The 26,128-nt window shown below is 42.9% G+C and overlaps 4 protein-coding genes across 7 annotated transcripts; 3 read left to right on the plus strand and 1 right to left on the minus strand.

Annotated features, from left to right (window-relative positions):
• Window positions 1-2,041: 2,041 nt before the first annotated feature.
• LOC135624673 (RNA polymerase II C-terminal domain phosphatase-like 3) lies at window positions 2,042-8,267 on the plus strand. The gene is made up of 12 exons (XM_065128531.1): window positions 2,042-3,004; window positions 3,222-3,360; window positions 3,457-3,509; window positions 3,592-3,652; window positions 3,738-5,057; window positions 5,444-6,028; window positions 6,120-6,266; window positions 6,368-6,636; window positions 6,728-6,839; window positions 6,925-7,182; window positions 7,312-7,358; window positions 7,525-8,267. Exons 1-12 carry the CDS (start codon window positions 2,379-2,381, stop codon window positions 7,592-7,594), a joined length of 3,687 nt encoding a protein of 1,228 aa, XP_064984603.1. The 5' UTR covers window positions 2,042-2,378; the 3' UTR covers window positions 7,595-8,267.
• A 1,605-nt stretch (window positions 8,268-9,872) lies between these two features.
• On the plus strand, window positions 9,873-12,236 carry LOC135624675 (zerumbone synthase-like). Of its 3 annotated transcripts, XM_065128534.1 has the most exons (5): window positions 9,873-9,996; window positions 10,438-10,621; window positions 10,773-10,951; window positions 11,061-11,138; window positions 11,312-12,236. In XM_065128534.1, exons 3-5 carry the CDS (start codon window positions 10,932-10,934, stop codon window positions 12,117-12,119), a joined length of 906 nt encoding a protein of 301 aa, XP_064984606.1. In that variant the 5' UTR covers window positions 9,873-9,996; window positions 10,438-10,621; window positions 10,773-10,931; the 3' UTR covers window positions 12,120-12,236. The 3 variants fall into 3 exon arrangements, with proteins under 3 accessions (XP_064984606.1, XP_064984607.1, XP_064984608.1); XM_065128535.1 differs by lacking the exons at window positions 9,873-9,996; window positions 10,438-10,621 and having other exon boundaries at window positions 10,682-10,951; XM_065128536.1 differs by lacking the exons at window positions 9,873-9,996; window positions 10,438-10,621; window positions 10,773-10,951; window positions 11,061-11,138 and adding an exon at window positions 11,182-11,213.
• A 1,891-nt stretch (window positions 12,237-14,127) lies between these two features.
• Window positions 14,128-17,539, plus strand: LOC135624674 (transcription factor ICE1-like). Its single transcript, XM_065128532.1, has 4 exons — window positions 14,128-15,465; window positions 16,099-16,329; window positions 16,899-17,069; window positions 17,195-17,539. The coding sequence occupies exons 1-4, from the start codon at window positions 14,275-14,277 to the stop codon at window positions 17,279-17,281; spliced, it is 1,680 nt and encodes a 559-aa protein (XP_064984604.1). The 5' UTR covers window positions 14,128-14,274; the 3' UTR covers window positions 17,282-17,539.
• A 2,710-nt stretch (window positions 17,540-20,249) lies between these two features.
• Window positions 20,250-26,121, minus strand: LOC135624676 (auxin response factor 24-like). Of its 2 annotated transcripts, none has more exons than XM_065128538.1 (15): window positions 25,665-26,121; window positions 25,454-25,566; window positions 25,211-25,306; window positions 25,071-25,127; window positions 24,794-24,946; window positions 24,622-24,706; window positions 24,092-24,182; window positions 23,850-24,014; window positions 23,524-23,643; window positions 23,343-23,418; window positions 23,102-23,273; window positions 22,069-23,015; window positions 21,287-21,477; window positions 21,011-21,206; window positions 20,250-20,677 (listed from the first exon to the last, which is right to left on the minus strand). In XM_065128538.1, the coding sequence occupies exons 1-15, from the start codon at window positions 25,816-25,818 to the stop codon at window positions 20,669-20,671; spliced, it is 2,625 nt and encodes an 874-aa protein (XP_064984610.1). In that variant the 5' UTR covers window positions 25,819-26,121; the 3' UTR covers window positions 20,250-20,668. The 2 variants fall into 2 exon arrangements, with proteins under 2 accessions (XP_064984610.1, XP_064984609.1); XM_065128537.1 differs by having other exon boundaries at window positions 24,794-24,961.
• Window positions 26,122-26,128: the final 7 nt, after the last annotated feature.

Raw genomic sequence — 26,128 nt, forward strand, 5'->3', positions numbered from 1 at the left:
TATATATATATATATATATATATATATATATATATATATATATATATATATATATGTTAAGATTATGATCTTCATTATCGATAGAATTATGATAATATATTATCATAATTTTTATGATTTAGAATCATGATAACATAGTATCAAAATATTGAAAAGATCATACTAATCTTATCCTAATTTATTTTTCTCAATAATATTTTTTTAATAGGGTTCTTTTTTTATTCTTGTAGTGCATTAGTCACAACTATCTTGACATATGAATGCTCTTTTTCTTATATCTCATAAAGATATTTAATTTTTTCATTCTTCCACGATTGAGGTTATTATCTTTTAAACTACAAAAATAATAATGCATGCCAAAGAGGGTTTTCATCTCGTCCTCCTTCGATAAAAAAAAACTTCTTCTCTCTTAAAATGACAGTAACTATCATTAAAGAGAATAAACATGAAGAATTTTTATCTATATTTTATTATTTATCTTATAGGTAAAATTCTAAACCCGATTATGAGAGCGAGACGAGGCAATAGGGCATGATCAAATTCATCCATTCATTTGACATTCTATAGTCGGATCGATAGAGTGTCGAGATGAATCTAATTGATTCTATCCATCACCACATGGATACATGATAAATTGTAATAGTTGTCATTGGTAAATGATTTCTAGTAATAATCCTATACCCTAAAGTTACGTTTAAGATCTCTGTTTTTCATAAGTTAGCATGTGAACTATAATATTTCTAATTTTATATTTAAAATTAGTTATGAGAAAAAAAATAAAAAAGTAAGTAGAAAAAAAAAGATAAAAACAACTGTCCAGTTTACACAAGCACTAAAAGAAAGATTGTTTGGTAAGACAAATTTAGAGCATATTTTATCTATAAATATAAACCATAATTTATTTGATTAGACTTGATATAAATGCATAGTGTTTCTTAATTATTCTTTTGCTCTTAGTACTTGATAAAGGACTAGAAGATTATGATGAAACATCAATTTAGTTTTTCTTCCTTATGGATGAGTGATGGGTTTTCTTTTATAATATGACTCCATAATTCTCAGATATGCAGATTTGTTATAGACTAATCGATAATCTTCATATTACCATCTCATTTCTTTATTGTTATCTTAAAAAAATATCATTTTATCAAGAGCTCCATTCTTGTGTTCCTAGTTAAAATCAATAAACATGTGTTTTATCCATTTATAATTGTAACACTTCTCATTTTTTAAAAATTATGTAAGGATCTATTTATAATATAACGACCTAAATATAAATATTAGAAATGTGATATGATTTGTGAAAAATTTATATTAGATTTTAATAAAAAAAATGAAGGACATATATCACTAGCAAACCTAAGGAGGGTGTCACTTATGTTTGTTCTAAGAATGACACAAACTTTTTTTATACTTGTCACCTTGAAATCCTTATATTAGTCGAATCAAATGTTTTTAAATGAGAAACTAAATGTAAACTTAAGATACTCCAATACAAGTTTGAGAAGAATAAGAAGAAAAATTAAAGTAGCGGAAGAAAAAGTTTTGTCATAACTTAATATTTTCTTAGAATAAATTGTTTGTTGAATTATAATATTATAAATTGGAGGAGAAAATTTTGATAGTCACTTTGTATAATAAAACATAAATGATATATTTTTTTTTCCAATAGTATAATTTTCTATTTTATTTTTCATCAGCCACGCCGCCACTGGCCGTTGAGTGCGTAAGCAATAAAATCCATCTCTGATCTCAAACAGAATTCGTCTTCAAATAAAATAAAATTTAATTTTAAAAATATTTTTTCTTCGGAGAACGTGTTTTCGGTTAGCCGCCTGTCGGACCCACCGAGCAGGCCAGTCTTCCTGACGAGGTAAGTGGACGGGCGACGCACTGGCGGGTGGAAAAACAATCTCGTTAATAATAGTCAAAGAGAAGGAGAGGTCCACGAGGAAACCAACGCGGCGTGGAGAGGTGTGGTGAGCCGTGACGTGTACGGTTCAGATTGAAATATGTCGGTTTTAAAATTAGATCGCCTCCGCTCGCGTCCTTTCGTCGTTTCCCTAATCTTCCCTTTCCGCCGACGGGTCGCAGCTCCCGCTTCTCTGCCTCCCCTCGCGAGCTCTATCGCCGCGGTCTTCTCGCGGATCTCACCCGAAGGGCCGAAATATCCGTGGATCGATCGCCCTCTTGATCGATTATCCTCTCCGAGCGCTTCAGAACGAGCTCGGATCCGCCTGAAACGGCGGCCTCGCACCGCGGAATCGAAACCTAGAAAACATCGGTCGAGAATTTTAACCCTAGGAGCAGTGCGATCGACGGATCCGTAGTCCAGAGGAACTACCGTGACGCCGTGGGAGTCCAGGGCCGCCTGCCTTATGCGCGTCTCCGGTACCAATCGATTCTTCTTGAACCCAAGCGAGAAGGAAACCCTAGCGCGAATGGCGACGGATTGCCCCCGCGGAGGTCGTGCCGCGGATGGGGAGACGTCCGACGGCGACTCGTCGCAGTCGCTGGAGGAGATCTCGGCCGAGGATTTCAAGCAGGAAGCCAGGGCCGGAAGATCCAGTGTCTTCATGGGTTACCCCATGTCCAAGAACTATGGCCCCAGTCTCTATAGCTTTGCGTGGGCTCAGGCCGTGCGGAACAAGCCTCTGGGTCTGGATTTAACGCCGACGAGAGCCGGTGATCTCGCCGTGAAGAATGACTCCGGAGTTAAGCCGGAAAAGGAGGAAGCTTGTGATGTGATTATAGAGGATAGCAGTCAGGAGGATGACAGTGCAATGGAGAAGGAGGAAGGGGAATTGGAGGAAGGGGAGGTCGACTTTGGGTCAGAACCGATGATGGTTGATGAAGCGACTGATGTTTCTTCAGATAAACATGAGAACGAGCCAGAAAAGAAGGAATCAGATGGGGAAGAGTCACAAGGCTTCGATGATTTTGATCGGCGTGTGAGCTTAATTCTGGAAGAGCTAGAGATGATAACCATGGAAGAGGCTGAGGCGTAAGTTCGAGAATTTGAAGAACCTTCAAGAAGAAAGAACTATAATGTGACACCAGTGAAATAAATTTTGCAGTAAAAAGCATCAGAAATTAAAAACAAAACTTAAAATTTGCATCTAAAAGATGGATGCAACATTGTGTTGCATACGTATCAGTGAATCTTTTAAGCTTTTGGGTGATGGGAAAACCCATTTTGATGTTAATTTTGTCTCATGTAGATCCTTTGAAGGTGTATGTGCACGTCTGCGTAAATCTTTTGAAGACTTGAAGCCGATGTTTACAGGGATAGAGAGTTCAGATACCGTGCTGCATGCTGTTGTTCAACAGGCTGTCATGGGGATCCAAACAACTTATTCTGTAAGAAAAACAAAAAAAACTTTGTTTTCAATTCTTGAGTAGTTGTTATAATTCTAGTTGTTGAAATATAATCTGATACTGGTATTTCTGTGGCAGGCGCTTGATTCTTTTGCAATACAGAAGGAGCAGAATAAGCAATTGCTGTTGAGGTTAGATCTCTTATATGTTCTCCTGTCAATCGTGACCGCTGGATGTCATTAACTAAATTTAACTCTGTCGAATCTGGTGTAGGTTGCTGATTCACATAAAGAACCAGTATTATACCCTGTTAACTCCTGAACAAGTGAGAGAGGTCTGTAAATAATTCCATATATTTTAGTTAAAGTCATTGTTGATGGAGTTCAGTTAAATCTTGAGTCATTCTTCTGCTTCGACAGATCGACACCCTGGTGAACTCATTAGTGTTTGAGGAGGATCATGATAAAGAGAAAGAACAGCATGGTGATGGTTTGGTTTGTTTGGAGACGCCATGTAGGGCTTCAAAAACAGTTAATTTGCCCAATTTGGAGTTCCCCACACCCTCTAGAAATAGATTGGAGTTTAGTCCATTGTTGGATCTTCATGCAGATTATGACGCAGACAGTCTTCCTTCACCTACTCGAGAGAACTTGCCACAATTTTCTATCCCAAAGCCCATTGGTCTTGGAATGCTGCCAGTTGTATCTTCTCAGCCAAGAACTGCCAAAAATGAAGAAGCTGAAGAGGCCACATTACATCCATATGTAACTGATGCCCTCAAGGCTGTCTCATGCTACCAACAGAGATATGGCAGTACTTCCTTTCTGTCAATTAATCGACTTCCAAGCCCAACTCCCTCAGAGGAGGGTGACAAAGATGATGATTCCCATGAAGAAGCATCCAGTTCTTCTGTTGTTAGTAATGCCGAAACTGCTTGCACGATTCAAAATCAGGCCGTAAAGTCTAGTAGCACTGCAGCCTGTTCAAATAGCTCAGCTGGAAATCAACCATATCCTGTCAAGCTGGTTGGACAGGTTGGCTCTGGATCAAAATCATCTGCAAAACCTACATTGAAGCGCAGAGATCCAAGGCTTAAGCTCATGAATAATGAAGTCAGAGGCCCTTCAGTGGGAGATAAGGGTATCGACTCTAATGCCCTTGATAACAGGCTTGTGGGAGGAACTATGAATGCTAGGAAGCACAAATCAGTTGATGATCCTGTAACTGGGGACCATAAAATGAAAAGGCAGAAAAATGGTTTTACGGGCTCCAGAGATATGCAGATGACATCAGGGAGAGGTGGGTGGCTAGAAGACAGCAGTATCCCCCAACCAAGTGACAGGAATCAAATAAATGAAAATTTTCAGGTCGAGGTTAGAAAACCAGGAAGTGGAGAAGTTGGTTCTGGTAAAAAATCTGATTCTAATATGAATTTCAGCATGTTGAATGGACTTATACCGAATCCTTCGGGTAATCTTCCAAATACTCTTTCTTTGCCTCCCTTGCTGAAGGCTGTAAATCCAACAATATTTGTGCAGCTACTTCAAATGGAACAACACAGATTAGCAGCAGAGAATCATCAGATAGTTACTGCTTCAACAAGTGATGTGACAAATGTTTCAAAAGTTAATGGATTACCTGGAGCAGTTTCTTCAGTAAATTCTACTCCACTTAAGTCCCAAGAAGTTGGACAGAATCATCTAGGAATGTCTCAGATTCCTTCTCAGTCAGCTTCCGTGGTGAGGCTTAGGATTTAATCATCTGTTCTGTCACATGCTCCAGACTTTTGTTAATAGTTGCTATATTTGATTGATCTTTTCCCTTTTACTGTCTTTTAATCTGTTCCTACTGATAGCCACTCTGAAGACTTAACATGCTGCATGCAGTAGTTTCCCAAGGACTCTCATTATACAACTTAATTGATCTAAGGACTGAGAATCTTGATTTCTGCCATGTGATAGAATATTTTGGATACCTTGGTAGTCTATTGAATATTGATAATGTCTAAAGCTTCATGCCTTCTTAGATTTTGCTTGCATTGTCTTTTGCATGCAATTGTGGTTTCATCCTTTGATTTTGCTTTCTGAATAACCATCCATGATTACTTTTTTGTATATGTTTACAGAGCTCTCAAAACGATGTTGGAAGGATTCGCATGAAACCTCGTGATCCTCGCCGTGCTCTCCATAACAATATGGTTCAGATGAAAAACGTCATTGTATCTGAACAGAACAAAATAAATGAGGCTATCCCTGGTCCTCAGAGCAGCATGGGACATTCAACTGCCAGAGAACCAGGAGAGCAGGCACAGGCCAGTGTTTTGGCTACTCAATTTGTTCCCCAACCCAATATGTCTCGGCAGTTAACCAAGAATCTTGGTAATATTGTGTCTAGTTCCCAATTGGCTGCCACTTCCCAAGCAGTTTCTCAATATATTCCAAGTAAAGCTAATCAGGTGAATGTAAGGCCTGCGTCAGCAGAGTTGAATGATTCGAAGACTCTGGTTTCTGAAGCAACTGCAAAAGGTGTTTCTCAATCAGTTAACTCTTGGGGAGATGTAGATCATTTCCTTGATGGGTATAATGACGAACAAAGAGCAGCTATCCAAAAAGAGAGAGCGAGAAGGATTGCAGAACAGAATAAAATGTTTGCCGCTAGGAAGCTTTGTCTTGTTCTTGATTTGGACCACACTCTACTTAATTCAGCTAAGGTAAAATATAAAATTTCAAATCTTGGTTTCTGCACAAACTGAGTAGGTGCATATACATAGTGGCTTGCTGAAATGGACAGCATCTCTTTAGTTTGTAGAAGTAGATCCAGTTCATGAAGAGATTTTGAGAAGAAAAGAAGAGCAAGACAGGGAGAAGCCACAACGACATCTTTTCTGCTTCCATCACATGGGAATGTGGACAAAATTGAGGCCAGGCATCTGGAATTTTTTGGATAAGGTTTACTTTTAATGAAAAGAAATTTGCTACTAATGTTCCCTAGATTTTAGCTGTGGTTTCAACTGTTTATATTTTGAAGTAAATTCATTGGATTCTTGTAGGCTAGCAAGCTCTACGAACTACATCTATATACCATGGGAAACAAGTTGTACGCTACTGAGATGGCAAAAGTTCTTGATCCAACTGGGACTTTGTTTTCTGGGCGTGTCATCTCAAGGGGTGATGATGCTGATACTGTTGATGGCGATGAAAGGGTTCCCAAAAGCAAGGATCTAGATGGGGTTCTGGGTATGGAATCTGCTGTGGTGATTATTGATGACTCTCTGAGGGTCTGGCCGCTTAACAAACTCAACTTGATTGTCGTCGAGAGGTATTGACAGTCCTCTTTATTAACTTATTAGCATGTTAAGGTTAAAAATTGAACCTGATGTTAATGTCGTAATTTCATATTTTCATTGCAGATATACTTACTTCCCCAGTAGTAGACGCCAATTTGGACTTCTTGGGCCTTCACTTCTCGAAATTGATCATGATGAGAGGCCAGAGGATGGGACTCTGGCTTCTTCATTGGCAGTAAGCACTTCCCAGCATTTGAGTGTTGAAAGATTTAGTTCTCTCGGTTTCCTCATTATAATACCTTGCTTTCTTTTTTGACCAGGTCATCGAACGAATTCACCAAAATTTCTTCTCACATCACTCCCTAAAAGATGTTGATGTTAGAAATATACTTGCAGCCGAGCAACGGAAGATTCTTGCTGGCTGTCGTATAGTTTTCAGCCGGGTCTTCCCAGTTGGGGAAGCAAATCCACATCTGCACCCACTGTGGCAGACAGCGGAGCAGTTTGGTGCAATCTGCACTAACCAGATTGATGAACAGGTTACTCATGTCGTTGCCAATTCTCTTGGAACCGACAAGGTATCTAATTTATCTAACCTCTTTCCCGCGCTCAGGAACTTTGCCTGTCTAACCCAAGATATAATGACATGAGAAAGAGATTGTGTTTTAGATGTTACATCCAGTTTCTCATTGGTTTATGGATCTCAGGTGAATTGGGCTCTATCCACCGGAAGATTTGTTGTTCATCCTGGCTGGTGAGAAATGCCTCTTTCAGAAATTTCATTTTAACATATGCTTCCGGTAACCTGGCAACATTGAGCAACCAGAGTTGACTTGTGCCCTATTGCAAGCTCTCGTAGCTATTATGATCGTTTTCTTCTCAAAGTAGTTTGTGGACTAATACAAATGTCTGTTGAACAGGGTAGAAGCCTCAGCTCTTCTCTATCGGCGGGCGAACGAGCACGACTTCGCGGTTAAAACCATGACATGATCCACTCATCATACCAACTCAGAAACCCCACCCTTGACCCATGTTAACCGGCAACTTCTGAAATGAGGCAGTTAACTAATGACGAAGAAAGTTATCGCAAAGCACACATCTAATTAACCTTGGCCCCCAATGATGATGCAGGAACACCATTAATCCATCAGACGAAACTTTGGTAGGGAATGTGAGGCAGAATGAGAAAGGTGTGTACGAAGCTGGTTAGGTTGTTAATTCATGTCTGGAAGAAGGGTTAAGATGGTTCTTATAATCGGCAACTCATCACACGATAAGTGGTTAAATCCCCAGACCAGCTTTACCGTCAGTCTGTGAAGTCAAATCTCATATGGAAACCAAACATTCTTAGTTGGAAGGAGCAGTTTTGGAAGGCACGGAGATTCTGTGATTGCTTAACTGGGCCCGGTGTCGTTAATTTTTGGGTAGGCTTTTAAGCACCGGAAAACCCTAAATTTACCCCTCTGAGGACCATCCGATAAGGTTACGGATCCATACCCGCATAAACAAGAAGTAAGCATATGCCTTGTTGACTGTTCCACTTGACGTCGATGTTAAAACAAATATCTAGATTTTGTTCGGAAAGCAAAGATGTTTTGACCATATGACCTTTGTTTCCCTTACAGAAATTAAATTCCAATTGGGTTTTTATGAATGTTTTACATACAGTAAATTATAGATTACGATACACCCACTTGTGAATTGATACGACCTCCACTTGTTTCTGGTTCAAACAAAACATAATATGGTTAATTGTGATAAATAAATAAAGAAAAAAACCCCTTCACTGGTCGAATTTTAATGAATAATGGTTAATTTTCGCATTAATAGCAATATTTATAACTCAGGTCCTAAATTTCCCATGTAGGCGTTAGATAACTCTATTTATGTCGCATGGCACTGGACTGTGGATGCACGAGGCCTCAACGTGCCCTATGTGCTAAGTTGGCGTATGCTAACGCGGCGTTGGTGTCACGTTAGTATTATGGGAAGGGAAGAGTTGACCCATGTTGGTCAAAACGCTCCTTAAAGTAATTAAGGTTGATATAGTTGTAACATAATCTGGTTGAGAATTATAACTAACTATTTAGATGAATTTTGTCATATAGATGCATGGAATCGTGACCAAAGTTATAAAGCCATTAGGTTGGCTATTCAAGGACTATAATGACATATATATATGATATGATGATCAAAATCATAAACCTTTTAGATGGAAACGTTCTTTTTCTCGAATACTACAAACCGTCATTTCTTTTCTTCCTTATGTATAGCAAACTTGAGTGACTGGTTTATAAGTCAAAGGTTGATCCTTTTGTCATTCCCCTTCGAATCTCTATGAACTTAAATTATGGTTGAAAAGGTAAATATCTTATCTACTTTAGAAAGAATAACATTACTTAAAATAAGAGGGGTTTAGCTTAATTGATAAAAGTCTTGGCCTTCGATGTGCATCGAATCCCATCTTTATATTATATATTGCCTAAATTGTATTAACTTGTCACAAAATAAAGGTACATTCATTTTCCTCGATGCACCATAACAAAATGGTCTTGGAGTCGTTTATTGGCAATTACACAGCAAGAAACCACTCTGCTTTCAATAATCTTTCCATGTACTTTTGTGTTCTCTCGTTTCATGTATAGTTAGAGATATTGATGAAGCTAGACAATGCATCTTCCATCACATCATTCTTTAATTACTCATATAAACCACGAACTGTGTGCAATGATTGAAGCTAATTCTGTTCCATGTGCAACCAAAAGCTTGTTTTGTGCATGAAAGCACGCTAGGTATTGGGTCGTCTCAGCAGATGAAGGCACAAAAGAACGAGACATGAACAAGCTTCCTTGTCAGCGAAAGAACCTAAGACAAGCCAACGTCAAACATGGCGCTGACAGTGTCTCCGACAAAAGGCATTCTAGTTTATCAAGGACCGTCGGATCGCGATCGTGCGGCTCGACCAGGCTGTAATCATGCATGGCAAAAGTAATGATCGATGGGAACGCGCACTCGTAAACAAAGCCACCATTACGTCTAAAACAACAAGCGACGCCAGCTGGGAGAAACCAAAGCTGTCCCGGTGTTGTTTCCCCACCCTGACGAAGAAGGCAACCTGGGAACTGCATCCATGATTTCATGGAGCACCACACAAACCTACATGAGGGGATAAAAGAAAGATGAAGTTGATGGGGGCTGCTCTTTGGATATATGTGGCGGCATAACTCTGCGGATGCTCTGCTTCATCCACTGCAGGGGGTCAAAAGCACAGCCTCATCCACTGCCAACAAATGCAGTGGGTTGTTTGAGCCCTTTGGGACATACATATTTCCTGCATTTAGCTGACGCCAAACCAAACCCAATGCAGCTTTTCTCTTGCTCCTTTGAAGAAGGTAAGCCACCTGTGGCTATCATGCCAGCTTCCTGCCTGTTTCATGTTCTCTGTGTACTCTTATGACTTTGATTAAGCAAACGAAGGTGACTCGTAACTAGAATGTTGTCACGCTTGTTGTCTTTTAGTAGCCCAAGATGTGATGCTTCACCTGATTTCGGACTTACTTTTCTACGTCTGCTGCAAATAATTCACCCAATGCTCTGCTAATAAAATGATGCCCTCGTATTGTTTGGTGCGATAACTATTACACCATTAGGCAGAAAGGATATGATGCTGAGAACCTTTCTTTTGTTTAGAGAATTTACAAGTAAAGACATCATCTCTAACCTACGTATATGTATCCCAAAAGAATTCCAATCCTACATATTTGACAGAATGTTTGATGAAATGTATACGAACGCTTCTTTCATGTGGATGACTCACACTGCAACCTTCGCAGGCAGGCTGGAGGAAGAAGAAGATAAACTCCGCGACGGGCGCCAACACGGATATCAAAGCAAGCCGTGAGCTGCTGCTGACACGCGGTCCACCATACAGCCACACGCAGCTCCAACGTACGGCCAGACACCTGAGGCGGGACACGCGTCAAGAAAGCAGTCGTTGACTGTACTCTCTCTCACAGGGTGCGTCGCAGGCTTCGCCTGTTCTCCCGTGCGATGTTAGTGTGGGGAGTCACAGGCTTCGCTTCCTTTTTTTCCTTGTTTGTGTTACGCTTTCCCCTTCAAATTCCACCAACTTTGTCCATACTATATCGGCCTTTTCTGATCCAAACAGAGATATACTAGTAATACAGATTTATATGGGAAAACGGGTTGCATGGGAAGCGAGCTCGTCGTCGTTATATAGTCGTGGAAGAAAGAGAGCAGCCCCAACGGACAAGAGAAGGCCATCGAGATATTGAGAGACCATCCGCTCTTCTTCTCCGCCGCCAGGATGCTCCGCCTTGTCTCCCGGTACGTCCTCCGCCTTTGTCCTCTCAAACTTGTGGAGACTGAGTATTTAAGCTGACGATGGTGTCTATTCTTCTCGATTTGTGATTACACTGGCTCGGAAATTAAGCAGGAGAGTGGCCGTGGCCGGAACGAAGGAGAGTTCATGGCGAAAACAGGTCAAGTTCTCGTCGGCGAGGCAGAGAGGCAGGTGAGTCTGCTATGCGTTGAGGTGGCAAACTCGTTCCTGTCGTCTACAGTTAACTGATATGGCAATGATTGATAGGTTAACTTGTAGCATCTAAATTATGAGCTTCTTGATGTCTCGTCGGTAAATCTCTATGGATGAGCGTCTGTTTCCCTCTGCGAAATGCATGGTTGCAGGTTGGAGGGGAAGGTGGCTCTGATCACCGGAGGAGCAGGTGGGCTGGGCAAGGCCGCGGCACGTGAGTTCATCGAAGAGGGCGCCACCGTCGTCCTCGCTGACGTCGACGCGTTACTGGGCGAGCAAGCCGCCCAACAGCTCGGCCCGCACGCCCAGTTCGTGGAGTGCGACGTGACCGTCGAGCAACAAGTGGCCGAAGCTGTCGACTTCGCCGTGGCCCGCCACGGCCGCCTGCACATCATGCACAACAGCGCCGGCATCGCTGGCCCGCCGATGGCCCCCGACGTCGCCCGCCTCGACCTGGCTGACTTCGACCACGTCATGGGCGTCAACGTCCGCGGAACCCTGGCCGGAATCAAGCACGCGGCCCGCGTCATGGCCCCAACCGGCTCGGGCTCCATCATCTGTATCTCAAGCGTCAGCGGGCTCATGGGAGGGCTCGGCACGCACCCATACACCATCTCCAAGTTTGCGGTGACCGGGATCGTGAAGTCGGTCGCCGGCGAACTGTGCCGCCGCGGGGTCCGAGTCAACTGCATCTCGCCATTCGTGATCCCGACGCGGCTGGTGGTGGATCAGTTGGCTCAGATATACGGCGACGTGGGAAGGCAAAAGATAATGGAGATAGTGGATGGTTTGAGCGAGTTGAACGGAGCAAAGTGTGAGGAGATCGACGTCGCCAAGGCAGCCGTTTACCTGGCGTCGGACGATTCCAAGTACATCACAGGTCATAACCTGGTGCTCGACGGGGGATTCACAAGCTACAAGCAGCTAAATCTGCCGACGCCCGACAGGCTCGAGCTATAGTTGTCTTTGTTTCCTGCTCCTTTGGCGCAAAGTACATGTCAGGATATAGTTTGCTGCAACCTGTGTTTTGCTTGTTTTCTGTGCATCCTAACTACAGCGGACAGTTCAACTCTAGAAGATCATGCCGAGGCCGGAAGAGGAAGAGAGCAACCATTTCCTCCATGACTAACATAAGCTTCATCTACCTGGCTTGGATAGGAACTGCGCAACCGGCGGTCTGCCTGCATTGCCATCAGTGGCATCTGGAATTAGTGCTTATTGATGACAGCCATGTGAGATGTTGGTCCTCGAATCACAATGTTTCTACCTTTGCCCACCATGCTTCCATCAATAGAACTATATCACATTACCAACACATTTATGCAATTAATCCAGTGAATATATATATATATATATATATAAAGGAAAATAAGCATAAAACCACTGCCTAATGAATAGACCAATTTATTAGAGCCCAAGAGCCCAGAATTGGGTTAAGTAGATGGCTATAAGAATGAATAGGCCCAAGATGAAGTGGCCCAAGACAAATCTGGGCTCTGATAACTTGGTCCAATGATGGGGTTGGGTGGTTCTATGCTTATTTTTCTTAAAATCAAAATTTATATATATATATATATATTAATGTATTTTATTGGATAATTAATTTTAATTGAAAGAGATACATATGCTAATTGTGTAGATAACATTTTGAGAAGTTCTTCTTCTCTTGTTGGTTTTATATTTTGAGATTATTAGAGTCGCACAGCTTTAATTCAGCAGGTGATGCATCATAAATCCTTCTTCTCACTCTCAGTCTTGTCTCGCTGTCTTTTGCTGCAGTGGTGCTAATTTTCTTGGTCAAAGAACACACACGATGAACTGTTTGGGTTGCAGTCTGTGGACAACGACAAACCAGGTTTGGCAGTAACCATCAGTGCGAGATGCATGAAAGCTGAGGAAACCCATCCGAGTTGAATAGAAGCAATCACGAGATACTTGGCTTCCCCTCCCATCCTCTTCTCTCTCCACTTTATTCCCACCTTGCATCTCTCTCTCTCTCTCTCTCGTATCCCTGTTTGTCTCCTCTACCATAAATAACGCTGTGCCTGGGACCTCTTCCGGCCGTTAAAGCACAGCCCCACCTCTCCGTCTACCTCAGTTGGTGATTGCCCAATTTACCAGGGAATACTGCAGACCTCCATCTCTTTCTCGAGTTATTACCACTTCCCTTGGAAGAATAACAGATGTGGTCCTTAGAGATGCATTCATCATGACATTACTGTCCTTCAATACCTTAAAAGAAAGCCTCTCCTTCTCCCTACTCATTTTTTTTACCTTCCTTTTCTACAGCTGCAATCAGAATCATGTTCTTCTGTAGTTTGGACAATGATGCATGAGATAAGATATGGAATGCATGGTGTTTCTACATGAGGTTGCAGGCTACAATATCCCTTACCTGCTGTATCATTCTACCTCACAACAAAAGAGCATCTGTTCTGCTCCTCGAAGTGTTGGCATCAAGAGGTTACTGGACTAAGCTCCCTCGGCACTGTCGAAAAGGACTTCCCCATGTCTGTGTTCCCTTCTCGCTCCATCATCCAACACAAAACAAAGCTTTATGTCCTTCACATGGATATGGCTGGCCTCATTTGTTGACTACCGATACCACTTGGACCACTCATCGATCTGTAGATGAGTAATGTTTTGTTCCGCACACAACTAAAGTTACTGCAGCAAATGACAAGGTTTGTAGTAGATGAAAAGCTAGCAGATCACAGCAGCTTCCAACAGCAAACAATGCTGGAATTCTTGGCCAAACTGATGTGAATTGTACTGTGAGACCTACAGAGATTAATTGTATGAAGACATGAGCATTGTTCACCGCCTGTCAATGGTCTGTGGACTCTGCCGGTGATGATGAGCAGAGCCTTTGCTCGTGGGCATATTGGGGATTCCGACATGGCAATAATAGGAAGTGACAGGAAAGGAGCGGAAGGCCACCACGCCACACGTCTGCTGCTCTCCCTTCGTGAAACGCAATGGTTTGAATGCATCCCCTCGCAGGCGGAGTGCTGCGAGCTCTGAAACGGTAGAGAAAAGGTTAAAAGGCCTTAATACCCAACCCCACACCGTCTTCTGTCTTCTTCTGTAACGCGGAGAGAGGACAGGAGCGGCCATGCTCTCGGGGATCAATGGCGGGGTGTGGACGGAAGGAGGAGGCGACGAGGACGACGCCGCGTCGTGGACGAGAGCGAACGCGTCCAACGCCAGTAGCGGGGTGATGGGAGGGCGCAGGGACGAGCTCGGCCTCCTCAGCTTCAAGTCCATGCTGGACGACGACGACGACAACGACTGGTACCTGGGCAGCGCCGCTGCCTCCAACCCCGTGCCGCCTGCCGCCTCCCACCATTCCTTTCAGGCGTTCCAGACACATCAGGAGCTCACGGACGTGGCCTTTCCCTCGAATGTTTCGCCGCACGAGGCCCTGATGCTCCCACCCGTCGTCAACCTCGATCAAAACCAGCCATTTTTCACTGCAAAATCAGCCCTTTCCTCTCTCTTCGTCTCGGTTAGCTCCAACCCCTTCGACACCGGGTTTGGTGTCGGCTGCGACGCCCCGGGGTTTCTCCAGGCTTCCCAAGTGTCCAATTTCCCGGTCATGATGAACAGAGGTTGTGGCGGGGGAGGAGTCCTTGGTTTTGCAGGAATGGGGGCGGGCGAGCAGCTTGGTTGTCCCGATCTGAGCTCCGGAGCCGCATTCTCTGGTGACCATCTGCTGCCCTCGTCCGGGCACTGTTCTGGTTCCAGCTCCGGTGCCGCCTTCGGCCCCATGGGCTTCGACGGCTTCGAGAGTTCTCCATTTCTCAACCGGCCCAAGGTGTTGAGGCCTCTGGAGATCTTCCCGCCCGTGGGTGCGCAGCCCACTCTGTTCCAGAAGCGGGCGGCCGCCGCTCTTCGGCAGAATTCATCAGTTTCCGGCGAAAAAGGTGGTCTCTTGGGGCTTTGGGAGTGGGAAGGGGTGGTGCCGGGGAACCGTGGGAAGACTGAGTTGGAAGAAGAGAGCAACAAGAGGAGGAAGGGGAATGAGGAGGATGAGATGGACGACGGGAGCATCGACGCATCGGGATTGAATTATGACACGGATGATGCTGCAGCGGAGAATGTCATAGGTGAGGAGAACGCAAATGGCGGCGGCGGTTGTGGAGGTAGCAACTCTTATGCCAACAGCACGGTGACCGGAGGTGGAGATCAGAAAGGGAAGAAGAAGGGCCTGCCTGCGAAGAACTTGATGGCCGAGAGGAGGAGAAGGAAGAAGCTCAATGACCGGCTTTACATGCTTAGGTCTGTTGTTCCCAAGATCAGCAAGGTAAAGACTTGTATCCTCCACTTCTTCTTTACAGTGTAAAATTGTAGGATTCAACATAGATTGTAATCTGCACACGTAAAATTTATACAACAACACATAGATTCCATTTGGTTTTTAGCTGCAAGATTTCTAGTGACTTACTATCTCTAGCTATTGGAGAGTTCTGCATTGCTATGATTAAATGGACTCGAGTCCTTTGCAAATAACAACTTATCAGTAATCCTATTTACGCATTGTTTAGTAATAAATTATTGATAGCGCTCCTATGCTGCGTCGAACGAAACATACAATTTGTTTTATCTACTATTTGAATGTGAATTTGGATATCCTCACACACACATTGTTATCTGCACATTTTAGATCTTCATTGAACACAAATCATTACATTTTCATAGGACATATTCCAGGAAGATCTTATCATTTTATTTGTGTTCTTTCTGAGCTCAGCATCAAAGGTGATTTTGGATATCCTCACTCGCACGCACATTGTTGTCTGCACATGTTAGATATTTATTATACAGAAATCATTACATTTTTTACAGGGATATTTTCCTGATTCAGTCAATGAAGATCCTATCTTTTTATTTGTGTTTTTTCCGAGTTCGGTACAACTAATCAATCTGGTCTTGTTAGATGGACAGAGCATCCATTCTTGGTGATGCAATTGAGTACCTGAAAGAGCTTTTGCGAAGGATCAACGACCTTCACAATGAACTCGAATCGACACCTTCCAGTTCTTCGGTGCCTGTTACAAGTGCAACAAGCTTTCACCCGTTGACGCCAACACTACCCACTTTATCATGCCGTGTGAAGGAGGAGCTCTGCCCAAGTTCTGTACCAAGCCCAAATGCTCAGCCAGCAAGAGTGAGTATCTATGCATGAGCCTCTTGTTTTTTTCATTTACTGCCAATATAAAATATTGCCATCTCTTATGCTAATTTCCAGGAGTAGCAACTTAACTGAATGAACTCTTCCTTTTCTAAAATGTAGTGAGCACTGAAAGATGCAGCTTTTGTTGATCAAGTAGACTTCGTTATGTTTTTTGTAAATTTGATAACTGGTCAATCTGATGTAATCCTCACAAACTACAATTGCTAATCGATGCAAATGTATGCTAGCCATTTGTCGCAAGACATAAAGGCCCAAATGCCATATACAAATATTTACCTTATTACTTGAACCTCACAACCGCGGAACAATCTTTTGATTTTTCATATATTCATCTAAATTATTGTCCTCAGAAAATTAGATGGCTGCTTGCATTCACTTTGTTTGATCTTAAACTTCTTGACAAACAATCCTTGTCATCCCAGGAACGTAAGATCAGAATAGACTATAAAAAGCATGGTTGCCAATTTTACTGGACTGGGTCTTCAAGGTTTCTACTTTTTTGCTGCTATGTGACAAACTGATCTACACTGCTTATTTTATAGGTTGAGGTCAGGGTAAGAGAAGGCCGAGCAGTTAACATTCATATGTTTTGTGCCCGAAGACCTGGCCTATTGCTCTCCACTATGAGGGCACTCGATGGCCTTGGAATTGACATCCAGCAGGCTGTCATCAGCTGTTTCAATGGGTTTGCCATGGATGTTTTCCGAGCTGAGGTAAGCTTTGGTCTCATCGTATCCTTATATTAACAAAATTCATTACATCCTCTCATCTTTTAGCTGGGTTTGCCTCATTGTTTACTTGCCAAGGATGGTAATCTTTTTTCTTGTTCCCTTATCAGCAATCCAAGGAAGGTCCTGGTGTTCTGCCAGAAGATATCAAGGCGGTGCTCTTAAACTCTGCCGGCTTCGATAATACAGTGTCATGAGAAATCAAGGAGAATCAGAAATTGCATTGATTTTAATGGTGCTCAGAGGGTGCTTCTAAGTTCTAGCCATTTTATATATCGTTTTAAAAGCAGTAATGAAGAGGTCATGTGAGCATTTCAGCAATTTCTTAGCATTTTGTGTTTCATATCTTAAGGAAGGTGTCGATGTCACACATCACTAAGCTAGTTCTGTAGCCAATGAACAGTTTGTTACTCTTTCATCATGGAATAAGAGTTTACCGTGGAATATTTGTATCATCCGACATGACTAATTTGTTCGACTTCAGTTTCGCATAGTATCATGGTGAATTGGATTAGTGGAAGCCTGTCTTGCTCTTCTACGACCTCTTTCGGATGTAATTTCATGTTGAATGTGTGCTAGCGCTCAGTAACTTTTCCCTTCTCCCTTGTAGTTAAACTTCCCTTTCAGAAACTAATTAAACCCAAGTATTTGCTTTTTGTTTACTAACAATGGCATGCAATTGACATGAACAACAAGCTTTATCTGATGAGGTTGAAATCTGATCTGTCCAGTTATTCTGAAACCAATGGAAAGGACTGCTGAGTAATTGCATGGAACAAGGTTGAAGTGCTGAAAGAGTTGCAAGTCTCTGCAGCTGATCTGTTCTTTCATGTTCTTTAATTGCTATCCGTCATGGCTTCTCATCCGTGTTCTGAAGAGAGATGCCATCGGATGATGTGGATTGAATCTGTGTGGCCTGACAGGTCTGGACCTCATCTCCCTTATCTTTGGTCCAGCAAATGGATGCACCCTCATTAAATTCATTCATTTATATCGTGTTGGTGCCATCGTCCTCTCAGCTTCCACTGCACATCACCAGCTCACTGGCCAGTGTCATCACTGACAAGATCCTCGACCGTCACCAGCTCACTGACCTCTTTGTTGTTACTGTTGTTTCTGTCACATTCTCGGGTCATTCATCCCCCATACTGCCATCAAGACAAACCATAGCTGGAGCCATTACCCTGGAGATAAAAGAGTGGCAACCTTGTTCAGAAATGAACTGTTTTCTGGGTCTGCACAGTATCGATTTCTCAGTCATTTTGTGTCATCAGGTTGCGGCGCATCTTCGCATTGCTATCAAATCTCTGGTGTGATCCCCATGACTCGAACTGCAAGCGGATGATGACACTATCTAGTTTCTGCTGCCACATGGATGTCCCCAAAAGCTTTCAGAAGTCCTCAGAGGCAACAGTGACAACTAAAAGGCTGCTTGATTGGCTTCTTCTGCTTGGAAGTATTCAAACCAGAAGCTAGACCGGTGAACAGTGAAACGAGCTTTATCATGGGTTGGTTCCTCCAAAGCAGCAGCATCGAGATACTTTGACAGGTACTAGGAACTGAGATCCATGGTATTTATCCATCATGAAGAAGAATGGCATCTAGATCAGCAGGTACACATGCATCAGTCCTTCACACAGTATTTGGTCATCTAAAATACTCATAATGATAAATGTAGGACTCTCTTTGTTGGAACTTTCTCGGGGCCTTGTCTCTCTCGAAGAATTGCGTGTGTACTTGTTGTTTGAATGGGATGATGACACTTGATAAGGGGTGTCTCATTTGAACTGGCAACAGCCCCTCGGTGGGATCTGAAAAGGTGAAGCTAATTCCTATTTTGTTATTCTGCCTTTAGCAAATCGTATGCTTTAGAGTTTCGATAGGCAACAGCTAAAAGTTTGGGTGAATATGGTGAAGAGGTTTGTATGGCAAAGCTGACAAACATAATCGAAGAGATTAAGCGAAGGGAACGTTTCTCTGTCTCAGGATCTCAGCCAGCGGTTGCATATCGATGATGAAGTGGATATAGATAGTCAACGTACGTCGGTGCCCGAAAACACTAGCCGACTCGCATGGAGTATCGTATGAGCCAGTTGTGGATTAACATGGTATATTTGGATAAGATGTCGTCGATTCATAGTGGGCTTCAAAGATGAGAGAGAGAGAGAGAGAGAGAGAGAGAGAGAGAGAGAGAGAATGGACCGCGAATCGATCCCAAGTGGCTGCAATGTTTCCTGGTAGTCACCAGCATTAACGGCAATAGTAGCGTATTACGCCCACAAAATGGTGGCAGCAGCATCCGTAGGCTTGCAGAATCCTGTCGAGCAAAGCACAAGGAAAAGGAGCGATCACGATCACCATGTCCGCGTTTTCTCTGCCCGTCGTTGTAGCTTGGCCTTGAAACAGAGATGCTCTGCTTCTTGGTGCAGTTCCTTTTGGAGGACTTATTGCTATCTTCCTCCCTTCAGACCATGCAAGTTCCATGGTCTAGAGAAGCCGTGTTGTGCTGTCTCTGTAGGATGCGATCACCAACCAACTATGCCAACTATGGGGAAAAGGTGAACACATGTCCGATCGCTAGCATTTCTCCGAAAAAGGCTCCTCAAATAAAACTCAAGAATAACATGCGTTGGTTACAGACTGGATTCCAGACGAAACAAAGCTGATAACCACGGGCTCATCACGCTAACAAAATTTGAATGTGATCCAAAATTTGAATGTCGACAAGCGTGCGTCCATGTTTGAGCTGTAGGAGGCAGTCGACTTCACAGCTACCACCACAAGCTCGAGATGATACAGAGGCCAGCCAGCCAGCCCTGTGGCGATGCTACCTGCCCACTAACCAAATGTCTCTTTCGTGGAACCAAATTCTGGAAATTAGATGTGCTCAACAAACCCATGTCCCTTTCACAGAGCCAGAAAGAAGCAGAAAAGATGGGATCATGATTCCGCTCTAACGTTATCCACAACACAAACACATTTGAGCTGCATCCAAGGTTGGTTCAACTTGTTACAGGGAAAGCCTGTATATTGTCAGCTGGAGTCGGATCAAGCATCAACCAAGTAGCTCCAAAGACACACTGTCGATATTAGGCTTTTTTAACTTCTTGCGGAACCAGTGGGGCAATAAGCACACAGAATTTAGAGCTCACACAGAGAAAGAAGTGAAGATAAAATCTACAATAGCTATTTCATTAGACGTATAATTTGATCAAACCAAAGCCTATAAACAAGCTCTAAGGTTCATTCCAAGAAAATGTATCATGACACACGAGTGACAAAAACGATAGGGAATGTGAGTTATAAATATATAATAGACGGATAAGCTATTTACATGGTAGGTGCAAAGGATTAAGACCTACCTTACCTATCCGGTATATATATACCAAAAGGGGCCTTGTAAGCAAAATTACAATACCACCAAAACTGCAGGAAATAAGAAAGGTTCCATGCCCCAGCCTAGGGCCAGCAGCAGGCATACGGAGGACAAGATGGGGCTTACCAGCAAGCACAAAGTATCTCAAAAGTTAGACCCACCACAAAAAAGCTACTTTCCACATTGTTTTTTTCTTTTCTCGACATCTTTAAAAAGCCTGCACAAGGCAACAGACAGACAAGAAAGATGAGTCCTTTTCAGTTTTGATCATCTGAAAACAAAAAAGGATGCTCCAAATTGGAGCACAAGTTTTTCTACGAGTATATTTTGATAATTGGTCTATGGGCCGGTCATTTTGGTATAAAAATAAAAGCTCAAGGGGCATAAAAAACTCCTCTGCACCTTTGATGTAACTGTGTAAATATTTAATGGCACTAAATTAATAGCATGAACAAACAAAAGGTAGGCATAGACATATGGTTTGCACAAAAGACACATTCATTAAGTAACATGCTTTTCCATCACACTAAGCACAGCAAAATCTGCATACCGCGTCAACACCTGGACAGCCCTCGGAATTGTCAGGGTCAGGAGTAGGCACAGGGCCATTTGTTTCTTTGCCAGCTATTTTTTCATCTGAAGCAGCTGGACTCTCTTCAACTCTAGAATTTAGAGTTCCTGGGTTCATCCGGTGGACCTCCTCTCGAGTGTAGATGTATATCTTATGAACCATGTTACAGAATTCACTGCAATCAGCAGCAGGTCAGCCTAAATAGTAACTACCAAAATGATGGAGTAGAAAAAAGGACCTAAACCAAGCACTTACTTCCAGGGATCATCTCCAACAAGCATCATATCACCTTCATTGTCAGTGTACACAACCAACCAATTTTTGTTGGGAGCCACCAGCGCACCCTCAAATTCAAACATTTGATCTAGTTCAGCAATCAGTTCATCATAACCATTGAACTTGGTAAGGTCAACAGATCTACCAAGAGCAATACCTTGCTTATGCACCTGAAATGTGTACACTCAGGTCAGAGGCTAAATCAAAGTAATGGATAATGATCGCTCCATATACTCTACCATATTCTCACAATATAAATGGCTAGCCACAAATCTGCAAATTACTCTATAGCAAGAAGCAATTGAGCTTTCAATATTTACAAATAGAAACTTTTTTATGTAAGTTTGGTCTCAGTTGGCATTCATCCAGCTATGGACCTTCTCATTAAAGCATGAATTCAACAGGACTCCTACTGTGGATTTTCACAAGCAACCCCAGAGAAGTTTTGTATGTTATATAAGAAACCAAATTATTTTGGCTGTTTATTACTTAAACCAAATTTATAAGTTCTCCTTCAAGCTTCTCTATTGTACATCGAATGGGGAAAACCTAAATTGACATATATGATTAACTGATACCTGCATAAAACATGACATAGAAAACATATTTCAGAACCCAGCCACTTAAATCTGTAATCTAGTAAATAATTACATTGCAAGACAGAACTCACCTTAGCAATTGTACCATATGATGCCAAACTCAGATTTGTTAGAAGCATGTCCAACAATGATACAAGAAGTAAAAATTGAAACAGAGGTTACCTTTGTGCAACTCCTAATTGGACCACCTTGCAGCTTGCTCTGGCCTTCTTTAGGTGCTTGTGGACAAGCCTGAATAAGTTTTTCTGCATCACCATTTGTTGGTGTTGTACCAACTAATTTTGCAACTATGGACGACTCAGAATGTTTGTCAGCCTCCAAGCCAAGTGGTTGAGGCAATGTTGAAGTTTGACAGCTATGTGATATCAAAATATCCGCTGAGTTGCTCTGCGGCACAGCTGATTCAGAGATCATCGGGCTGCTATTTATATGAAACCCAAATAGCTTATAACCACTACTTGCTTTTGGCTTTGCCACATCAATTTGGGATGGCACCAGCGGCTGGGGTTTGATGACCTTTGGTTGTGGCTGGTTATCTTTTCGAGACTCTGGCATCATATGCTCTAACCAATTCAGTGAAGTTTGATCACCTCCTAAACCCTGAAACTCAGAAAGACCACCCTGCATGCCACATCTATATCTTTCAGCTTTTAGATGAGAAATCTCACCAACTTGCGAGGATGTCTTCAAGTTGCATTCACCCATGCTAAAATCTGAATGTGGAGGCATCAGCGACCATGAGCCAGGAGAATAGTTATGTCTGGACTCTTGATCTTGGAGGTGAGGCTTTGAAAGGCTTTTGTCACCTGAATTATGCTCAAGGAGTGGTGAGCGAAACCCACTAGAATCAGGAGCCCGGAATCCTGACAATATCTCAGCACAGGTTTGCTCATGCCTCTTTGTGTGCATCCAGCTATCTGATCCAAATCGTCTCTGAGAAGAAACATCGTTTTTCTCTTCAGCATTTGTCGACCACATGATCGATTTTTTAGCAGCACCTGACTCATTACTATCAGCAAAAGCACTTCTCAAGGTCATGATTTCTTGACCTTGCAAGACCCTAGGGCTTCCATGTGATTGGGAAGGGTCTGCAATGACTTTCGGAGCAGCTGAGTAGCATGTCACAATGGTCAATTTTATCTTTAAAATGCATCACGACAAGTGCAATATTAGGGCCATGAAAATGATACTTTACCTTCTTTTCTTAGAATAGATGAGTCGGGGGAATAAGAAAATGCAGCTGTTCGAGGCTTTTTTGGCCTAGGCATCAAAAGGGGATTGAGAGGAGGAGGTGTCAGAGCAGGCTCAATTTTCCATGGTGAAACCCTGTCCGGACGAGGAATTGAAGATGTCTCATCCCACCGTACCTAAAAGTTAAAACATAGTGCTACTCAATTTAATTCAAGGAATATTATCAACAAATCAGGATAAGTTACCTTGAGACATTTCCATTTTGATCCAGGCCACCTGCTAGAGTCAGAATCTCCTATGCCAACAATGGTTCCGGTGAACCTTTAAGCATAAATAGTTTTGTAGTCAGAAAATATTCTACCGAACTTGAAGTGCTGCTAAAGTGACCTGATGCATAGAGTGAAGTGAAATAAAAAAAGCTTATACCTCTGTTCTGGGGCCTCTTCGCCTTCAAATCTCATTTTGAACCTCATCCCTACAGAATGGTTCCTCTTGATAGACTCCACATATTGATCAAAAGGCACAATGAACTCTGATGGGCTAGTCCTGTCGGAACAACCAAACAGACAAGGTAGATGAATGATGTGTAAGATCGGTTTGTATAACAATCACCAGCAGTGGCTTGGAAAGTAATGAGAACATTCTAGTCTTTGTAAAATTTCTCTTGACCATTAATTAAAATCAATGACGAAATACCATTTGCCTTATTATGTGTGATATGATGCATGGAATTCAAAGCAAAGCCCGCATACCGTGGTTTGTAGTAAACTGTAAACATGGTTCCAGTGTTGACAGCATGCCATGCTGTGGCAAGGACACCCAGGTGCATACTATGACTGGATATAACCGAAGATGGAACATTATTCTGCTGTCTCATTGCACGTCTCACTCCAACACGGAGTTCGCCATTCTCCCCTCTGCCAGCCGTGTAGCAACCACTTAGAATATAATACTAAAATTTATGTATGTCAGGTGAGCATGGACATTAACAGACCTTAGAAATATAAAGGCATCACCGGCAACGAGCCTCTTAGAACTAACAAAGACACTCCAACCGCTTTGAAGTAGGTGTCTTCGTGGTTGACCTAGTTTAAAGACAACAGAGCAAATAATAAGGCCCACAACTACAATAACTTTAGATCAGGTGGACAAAGTCAAAAGCACAGTACATATCTAACTAGATTTCAGTTTAAGCATATGAAGGTTAACGATAGAATCATGTCATTATGATCACAACTTCAACCTGCAAAGTACAATAGTCAGAGATACTAAACTACTTGTCTACAAAAGATTAATGAAAAAGAAAACAATGTATTATGACAAGCCAACTTCGAGATGCCAACTTTATAGTCTGCACATTATCAAAGATATGGGCATATGTTTCTCACATAAAGACCACGATCATTTGGTAAAAAAGAGACAGGTAGTGCCATTCTTATGACTATTTACCAAATCTTAGAGGATCCAAAGCCCACAATCAGACCACACCTAGGACAAATGGTATAGGCAATAAACTTATAATACCCCGAAAGATGTGGCGGAAGCGCCATTCTACTCCGTGCAAATCCTTAGCCACCAGTTCTTGACTTGGCGGCTGCCTGCTCATATCCTGATCACCAACCAAATAATCAACAAAAAGCAAAATCTTACACAGAGAATCCACCGGGCGAGAGAAAAACAGATTTGAATTCTATACCAGCGGAGGTAGGCACTCATCAGCATGCCGTCTTAGCACCGAGAATCCACCATGTGTGCTTGTATCAGATGCAGTCAGTGTCTTGCAGAAAGAATACACATGAGGCCGTGGTGGTGGAGGCGGAAGCATCTCCTTCTCCACTGTGTCATCTTGCTGGACTAACAGCAACTTCGTTAAAATCCAAAAGAAAACTCTTTAACTTCTCTTCATAGCTCAACAAAAAGTTCATAGTAAACAACCCAAAAGTATACAAAATGATTAGGTTTTGAAGAGATACCTTCGAATCAGGGATCAAAGTCACCTGGGCAAATACCTCATCAGTGTCCGGCTCAGCCTATCAACAAACGAATCATTTTTTAATGATAAAACCGAAAAAATGAGGAGAATTCCTTATTTCTAGGGGTTTCATGACAGCACCTTCAGTCGGACATCCATAACGCGACAAGGGATCTTCCATGGAATGTTGTAAACCGGCATCTGCTGGTCCGCCACCTGATTAGTGGACGCTTCAACCTAAAACAACCAGCAATAGTTGGGAGGTAAGGAGAAGGCGAACAAACATAGAGAAGTCCTAAGAATGGTAAGTGAAACCCCATGAATCCGAAACTTTGGAGGTAATTCAAGCGAAAATTGGATTTTATGAGAATTCCCATGTCGCACCTGCTCTATATGCCCCTGTGGGAAGTAGAAGACCCTCTCCCCAAATCTGGGAATTGTCACCAGAGGACCAGCGCAAGCCAGCCAGAGCTCCGTGTACAACGCATCCTCGGAATCTGAAACAAAAGCCACGCCAAAAATCAAAATCAAAACCTTGCATCGACAGCAACAGCAACACACACCACCACCACCGGCGATCGGGGATGAAACCCACCTTTCCCGCTGACAGCGCCGCCGGAGTACTCCATGCTTCCCTCGGCATCGCCCCCCCTCACCGGCGCGCCCTCGTGCGGCTCGCTGCACCCCGACGACAAGCTCTGCCCTCGCCCTACGCTGCTCCCCTTCACCGACACCTCCGATGACGCCATCAACTTCCTTTCCAAGGCCACCAAAATCCACCTCGAAACCTCAATTTCCACATCCACCACCGATTCAACCAAAAGAACCCATCATAAACCCTAAATTGAAGCTCCCAAACACCTCCCGGTACCTCAAAGCGATCGAGATCCAACGCAGTAGTCGAAATCAACAAGCAAGAAAAGGCCTCTGCATATGCCCAGTAGACCCTACACAATCGCCCGTCTCCGCTACCCCCTCCTCCTATCGCTTCTCCCCAATCTAGTCGGCTCTGTCTCTCTACATCTTCCCTTCTTTTCTTTTCAGCAAAGAGAAGAAAGA

Source organism: Musa acuminata, chromosome BXJ2-10 (assembly GCF_036884655.1).
Source record: "Musa acuminata AAA Group cultivar baxijiao chromosome BXJ2-10, Cavendish_Baxijiao_AAA, whole genome shotgun sequence".
Classification (NCBI taxonomy): Eukaryota; Viridiplantae; Streptophyta; class Magnoliopsida; order Zingiberales; family Musaceae; genus Musa; species Musa acuminata.

What these genes read in the sequence shown, in the direction of transcription:
- LOC135624673 (XM_065128531.1), top strand. Translation starts at nt 2,379, where the DNA reads ATGCGCGTCTCCGGTACCAATCGATTCTTCTTGAACCCAAGCGAGAAG. An exon ending in AACTTGATTGTCGTCGAGAG is followed by an intron (nt 6,637 to 6,727) that starts GTATTGACAGTC and finishes TTTTCATTGCAG; the next exon opens with ATATACTTACTTCCCCAGTA. An exon ending in CTCTGGCTTCTTCATTGGCA is followed by an intron (nt 6,840 to 6,924) that starts GTAAGCACTTCC and finishes TTTTTTGACCAG; the next exon opens with GTCATCGAACGAATTCACCA.
- LOC135624675 (XM_065128534.1), top strand. Translation starts at nt 10,932, where the DNA reads ATGCTCCGCCTTGTCTCCCG. An exon ending in ATGCTCCGCCTTGTCTCCCG is followed by an intron (nt 10,952 to 11,060) that starts GTACGTCCTCCG and finishes GAAATTAAGCAG; the next exon opens with GAGAGTGGCCGTGGCCGGAA. An exon ending in TCGGCGAGGCAGAGAGGCAG is followed by an intron (nt 11,139 to 11,311) that starts GTGAGTCTGCTA and finishes GCATGGTTGCAG; the next exon opens with GTTGGAGGGGAAGGTGGCTC.
- LOC135624674 (XM_065128532.1), top strand. Translation starts at nt 14,275, where the DNA reads ATGCTCTCGGGGATCAATGGCGGGGTGTGGACGGAAGGAGGAGGCGAC. An exon ending in TTGTTCCCAAGATCAGCAAG is followed by an intron (nt 15,466 to 16,098) that starts GTAAAGACTTGT and finishes TGGTCTTGTTAG; the next exon opens with ATGGACAGAGCATCCATTCT. An exon ending in TGGATGTTTTCCGAGCTGAG is followed by an intron (nt 17,070 to 17,194) that starts GTAAGCTTTGGT and finishes TTCCCTTATCAG; the next exon opens with CAATCCAAGGAAGGTCCTGG.
- LOC135624676 (XM_065128537.1), bottom strand. Translation starts at nt 25,818, where the DNA reads ATGGCGTCATCGGAGGTGTCGGTGAAGGGGAGCAGCGTAGGGCGAGGG. An exon ending in ATGAGTGCCTACCTCCGCTG is followed by an intron (nt 24,707 to 24,793) that starts GTATAGAATTCA and finishes GTTGGTGATCAG; the next exon opens with GATATGAGCAGGCAGCCGCC. An exon ending in CAAAATGGAAATGTCTCAAG is followed by an intron (nt 23,274 to 23,342) that starts GTAACTTATCCT and finishes TTTAACTTTTAG; the next exon opens with GTACGGTGGGATGAGACATC.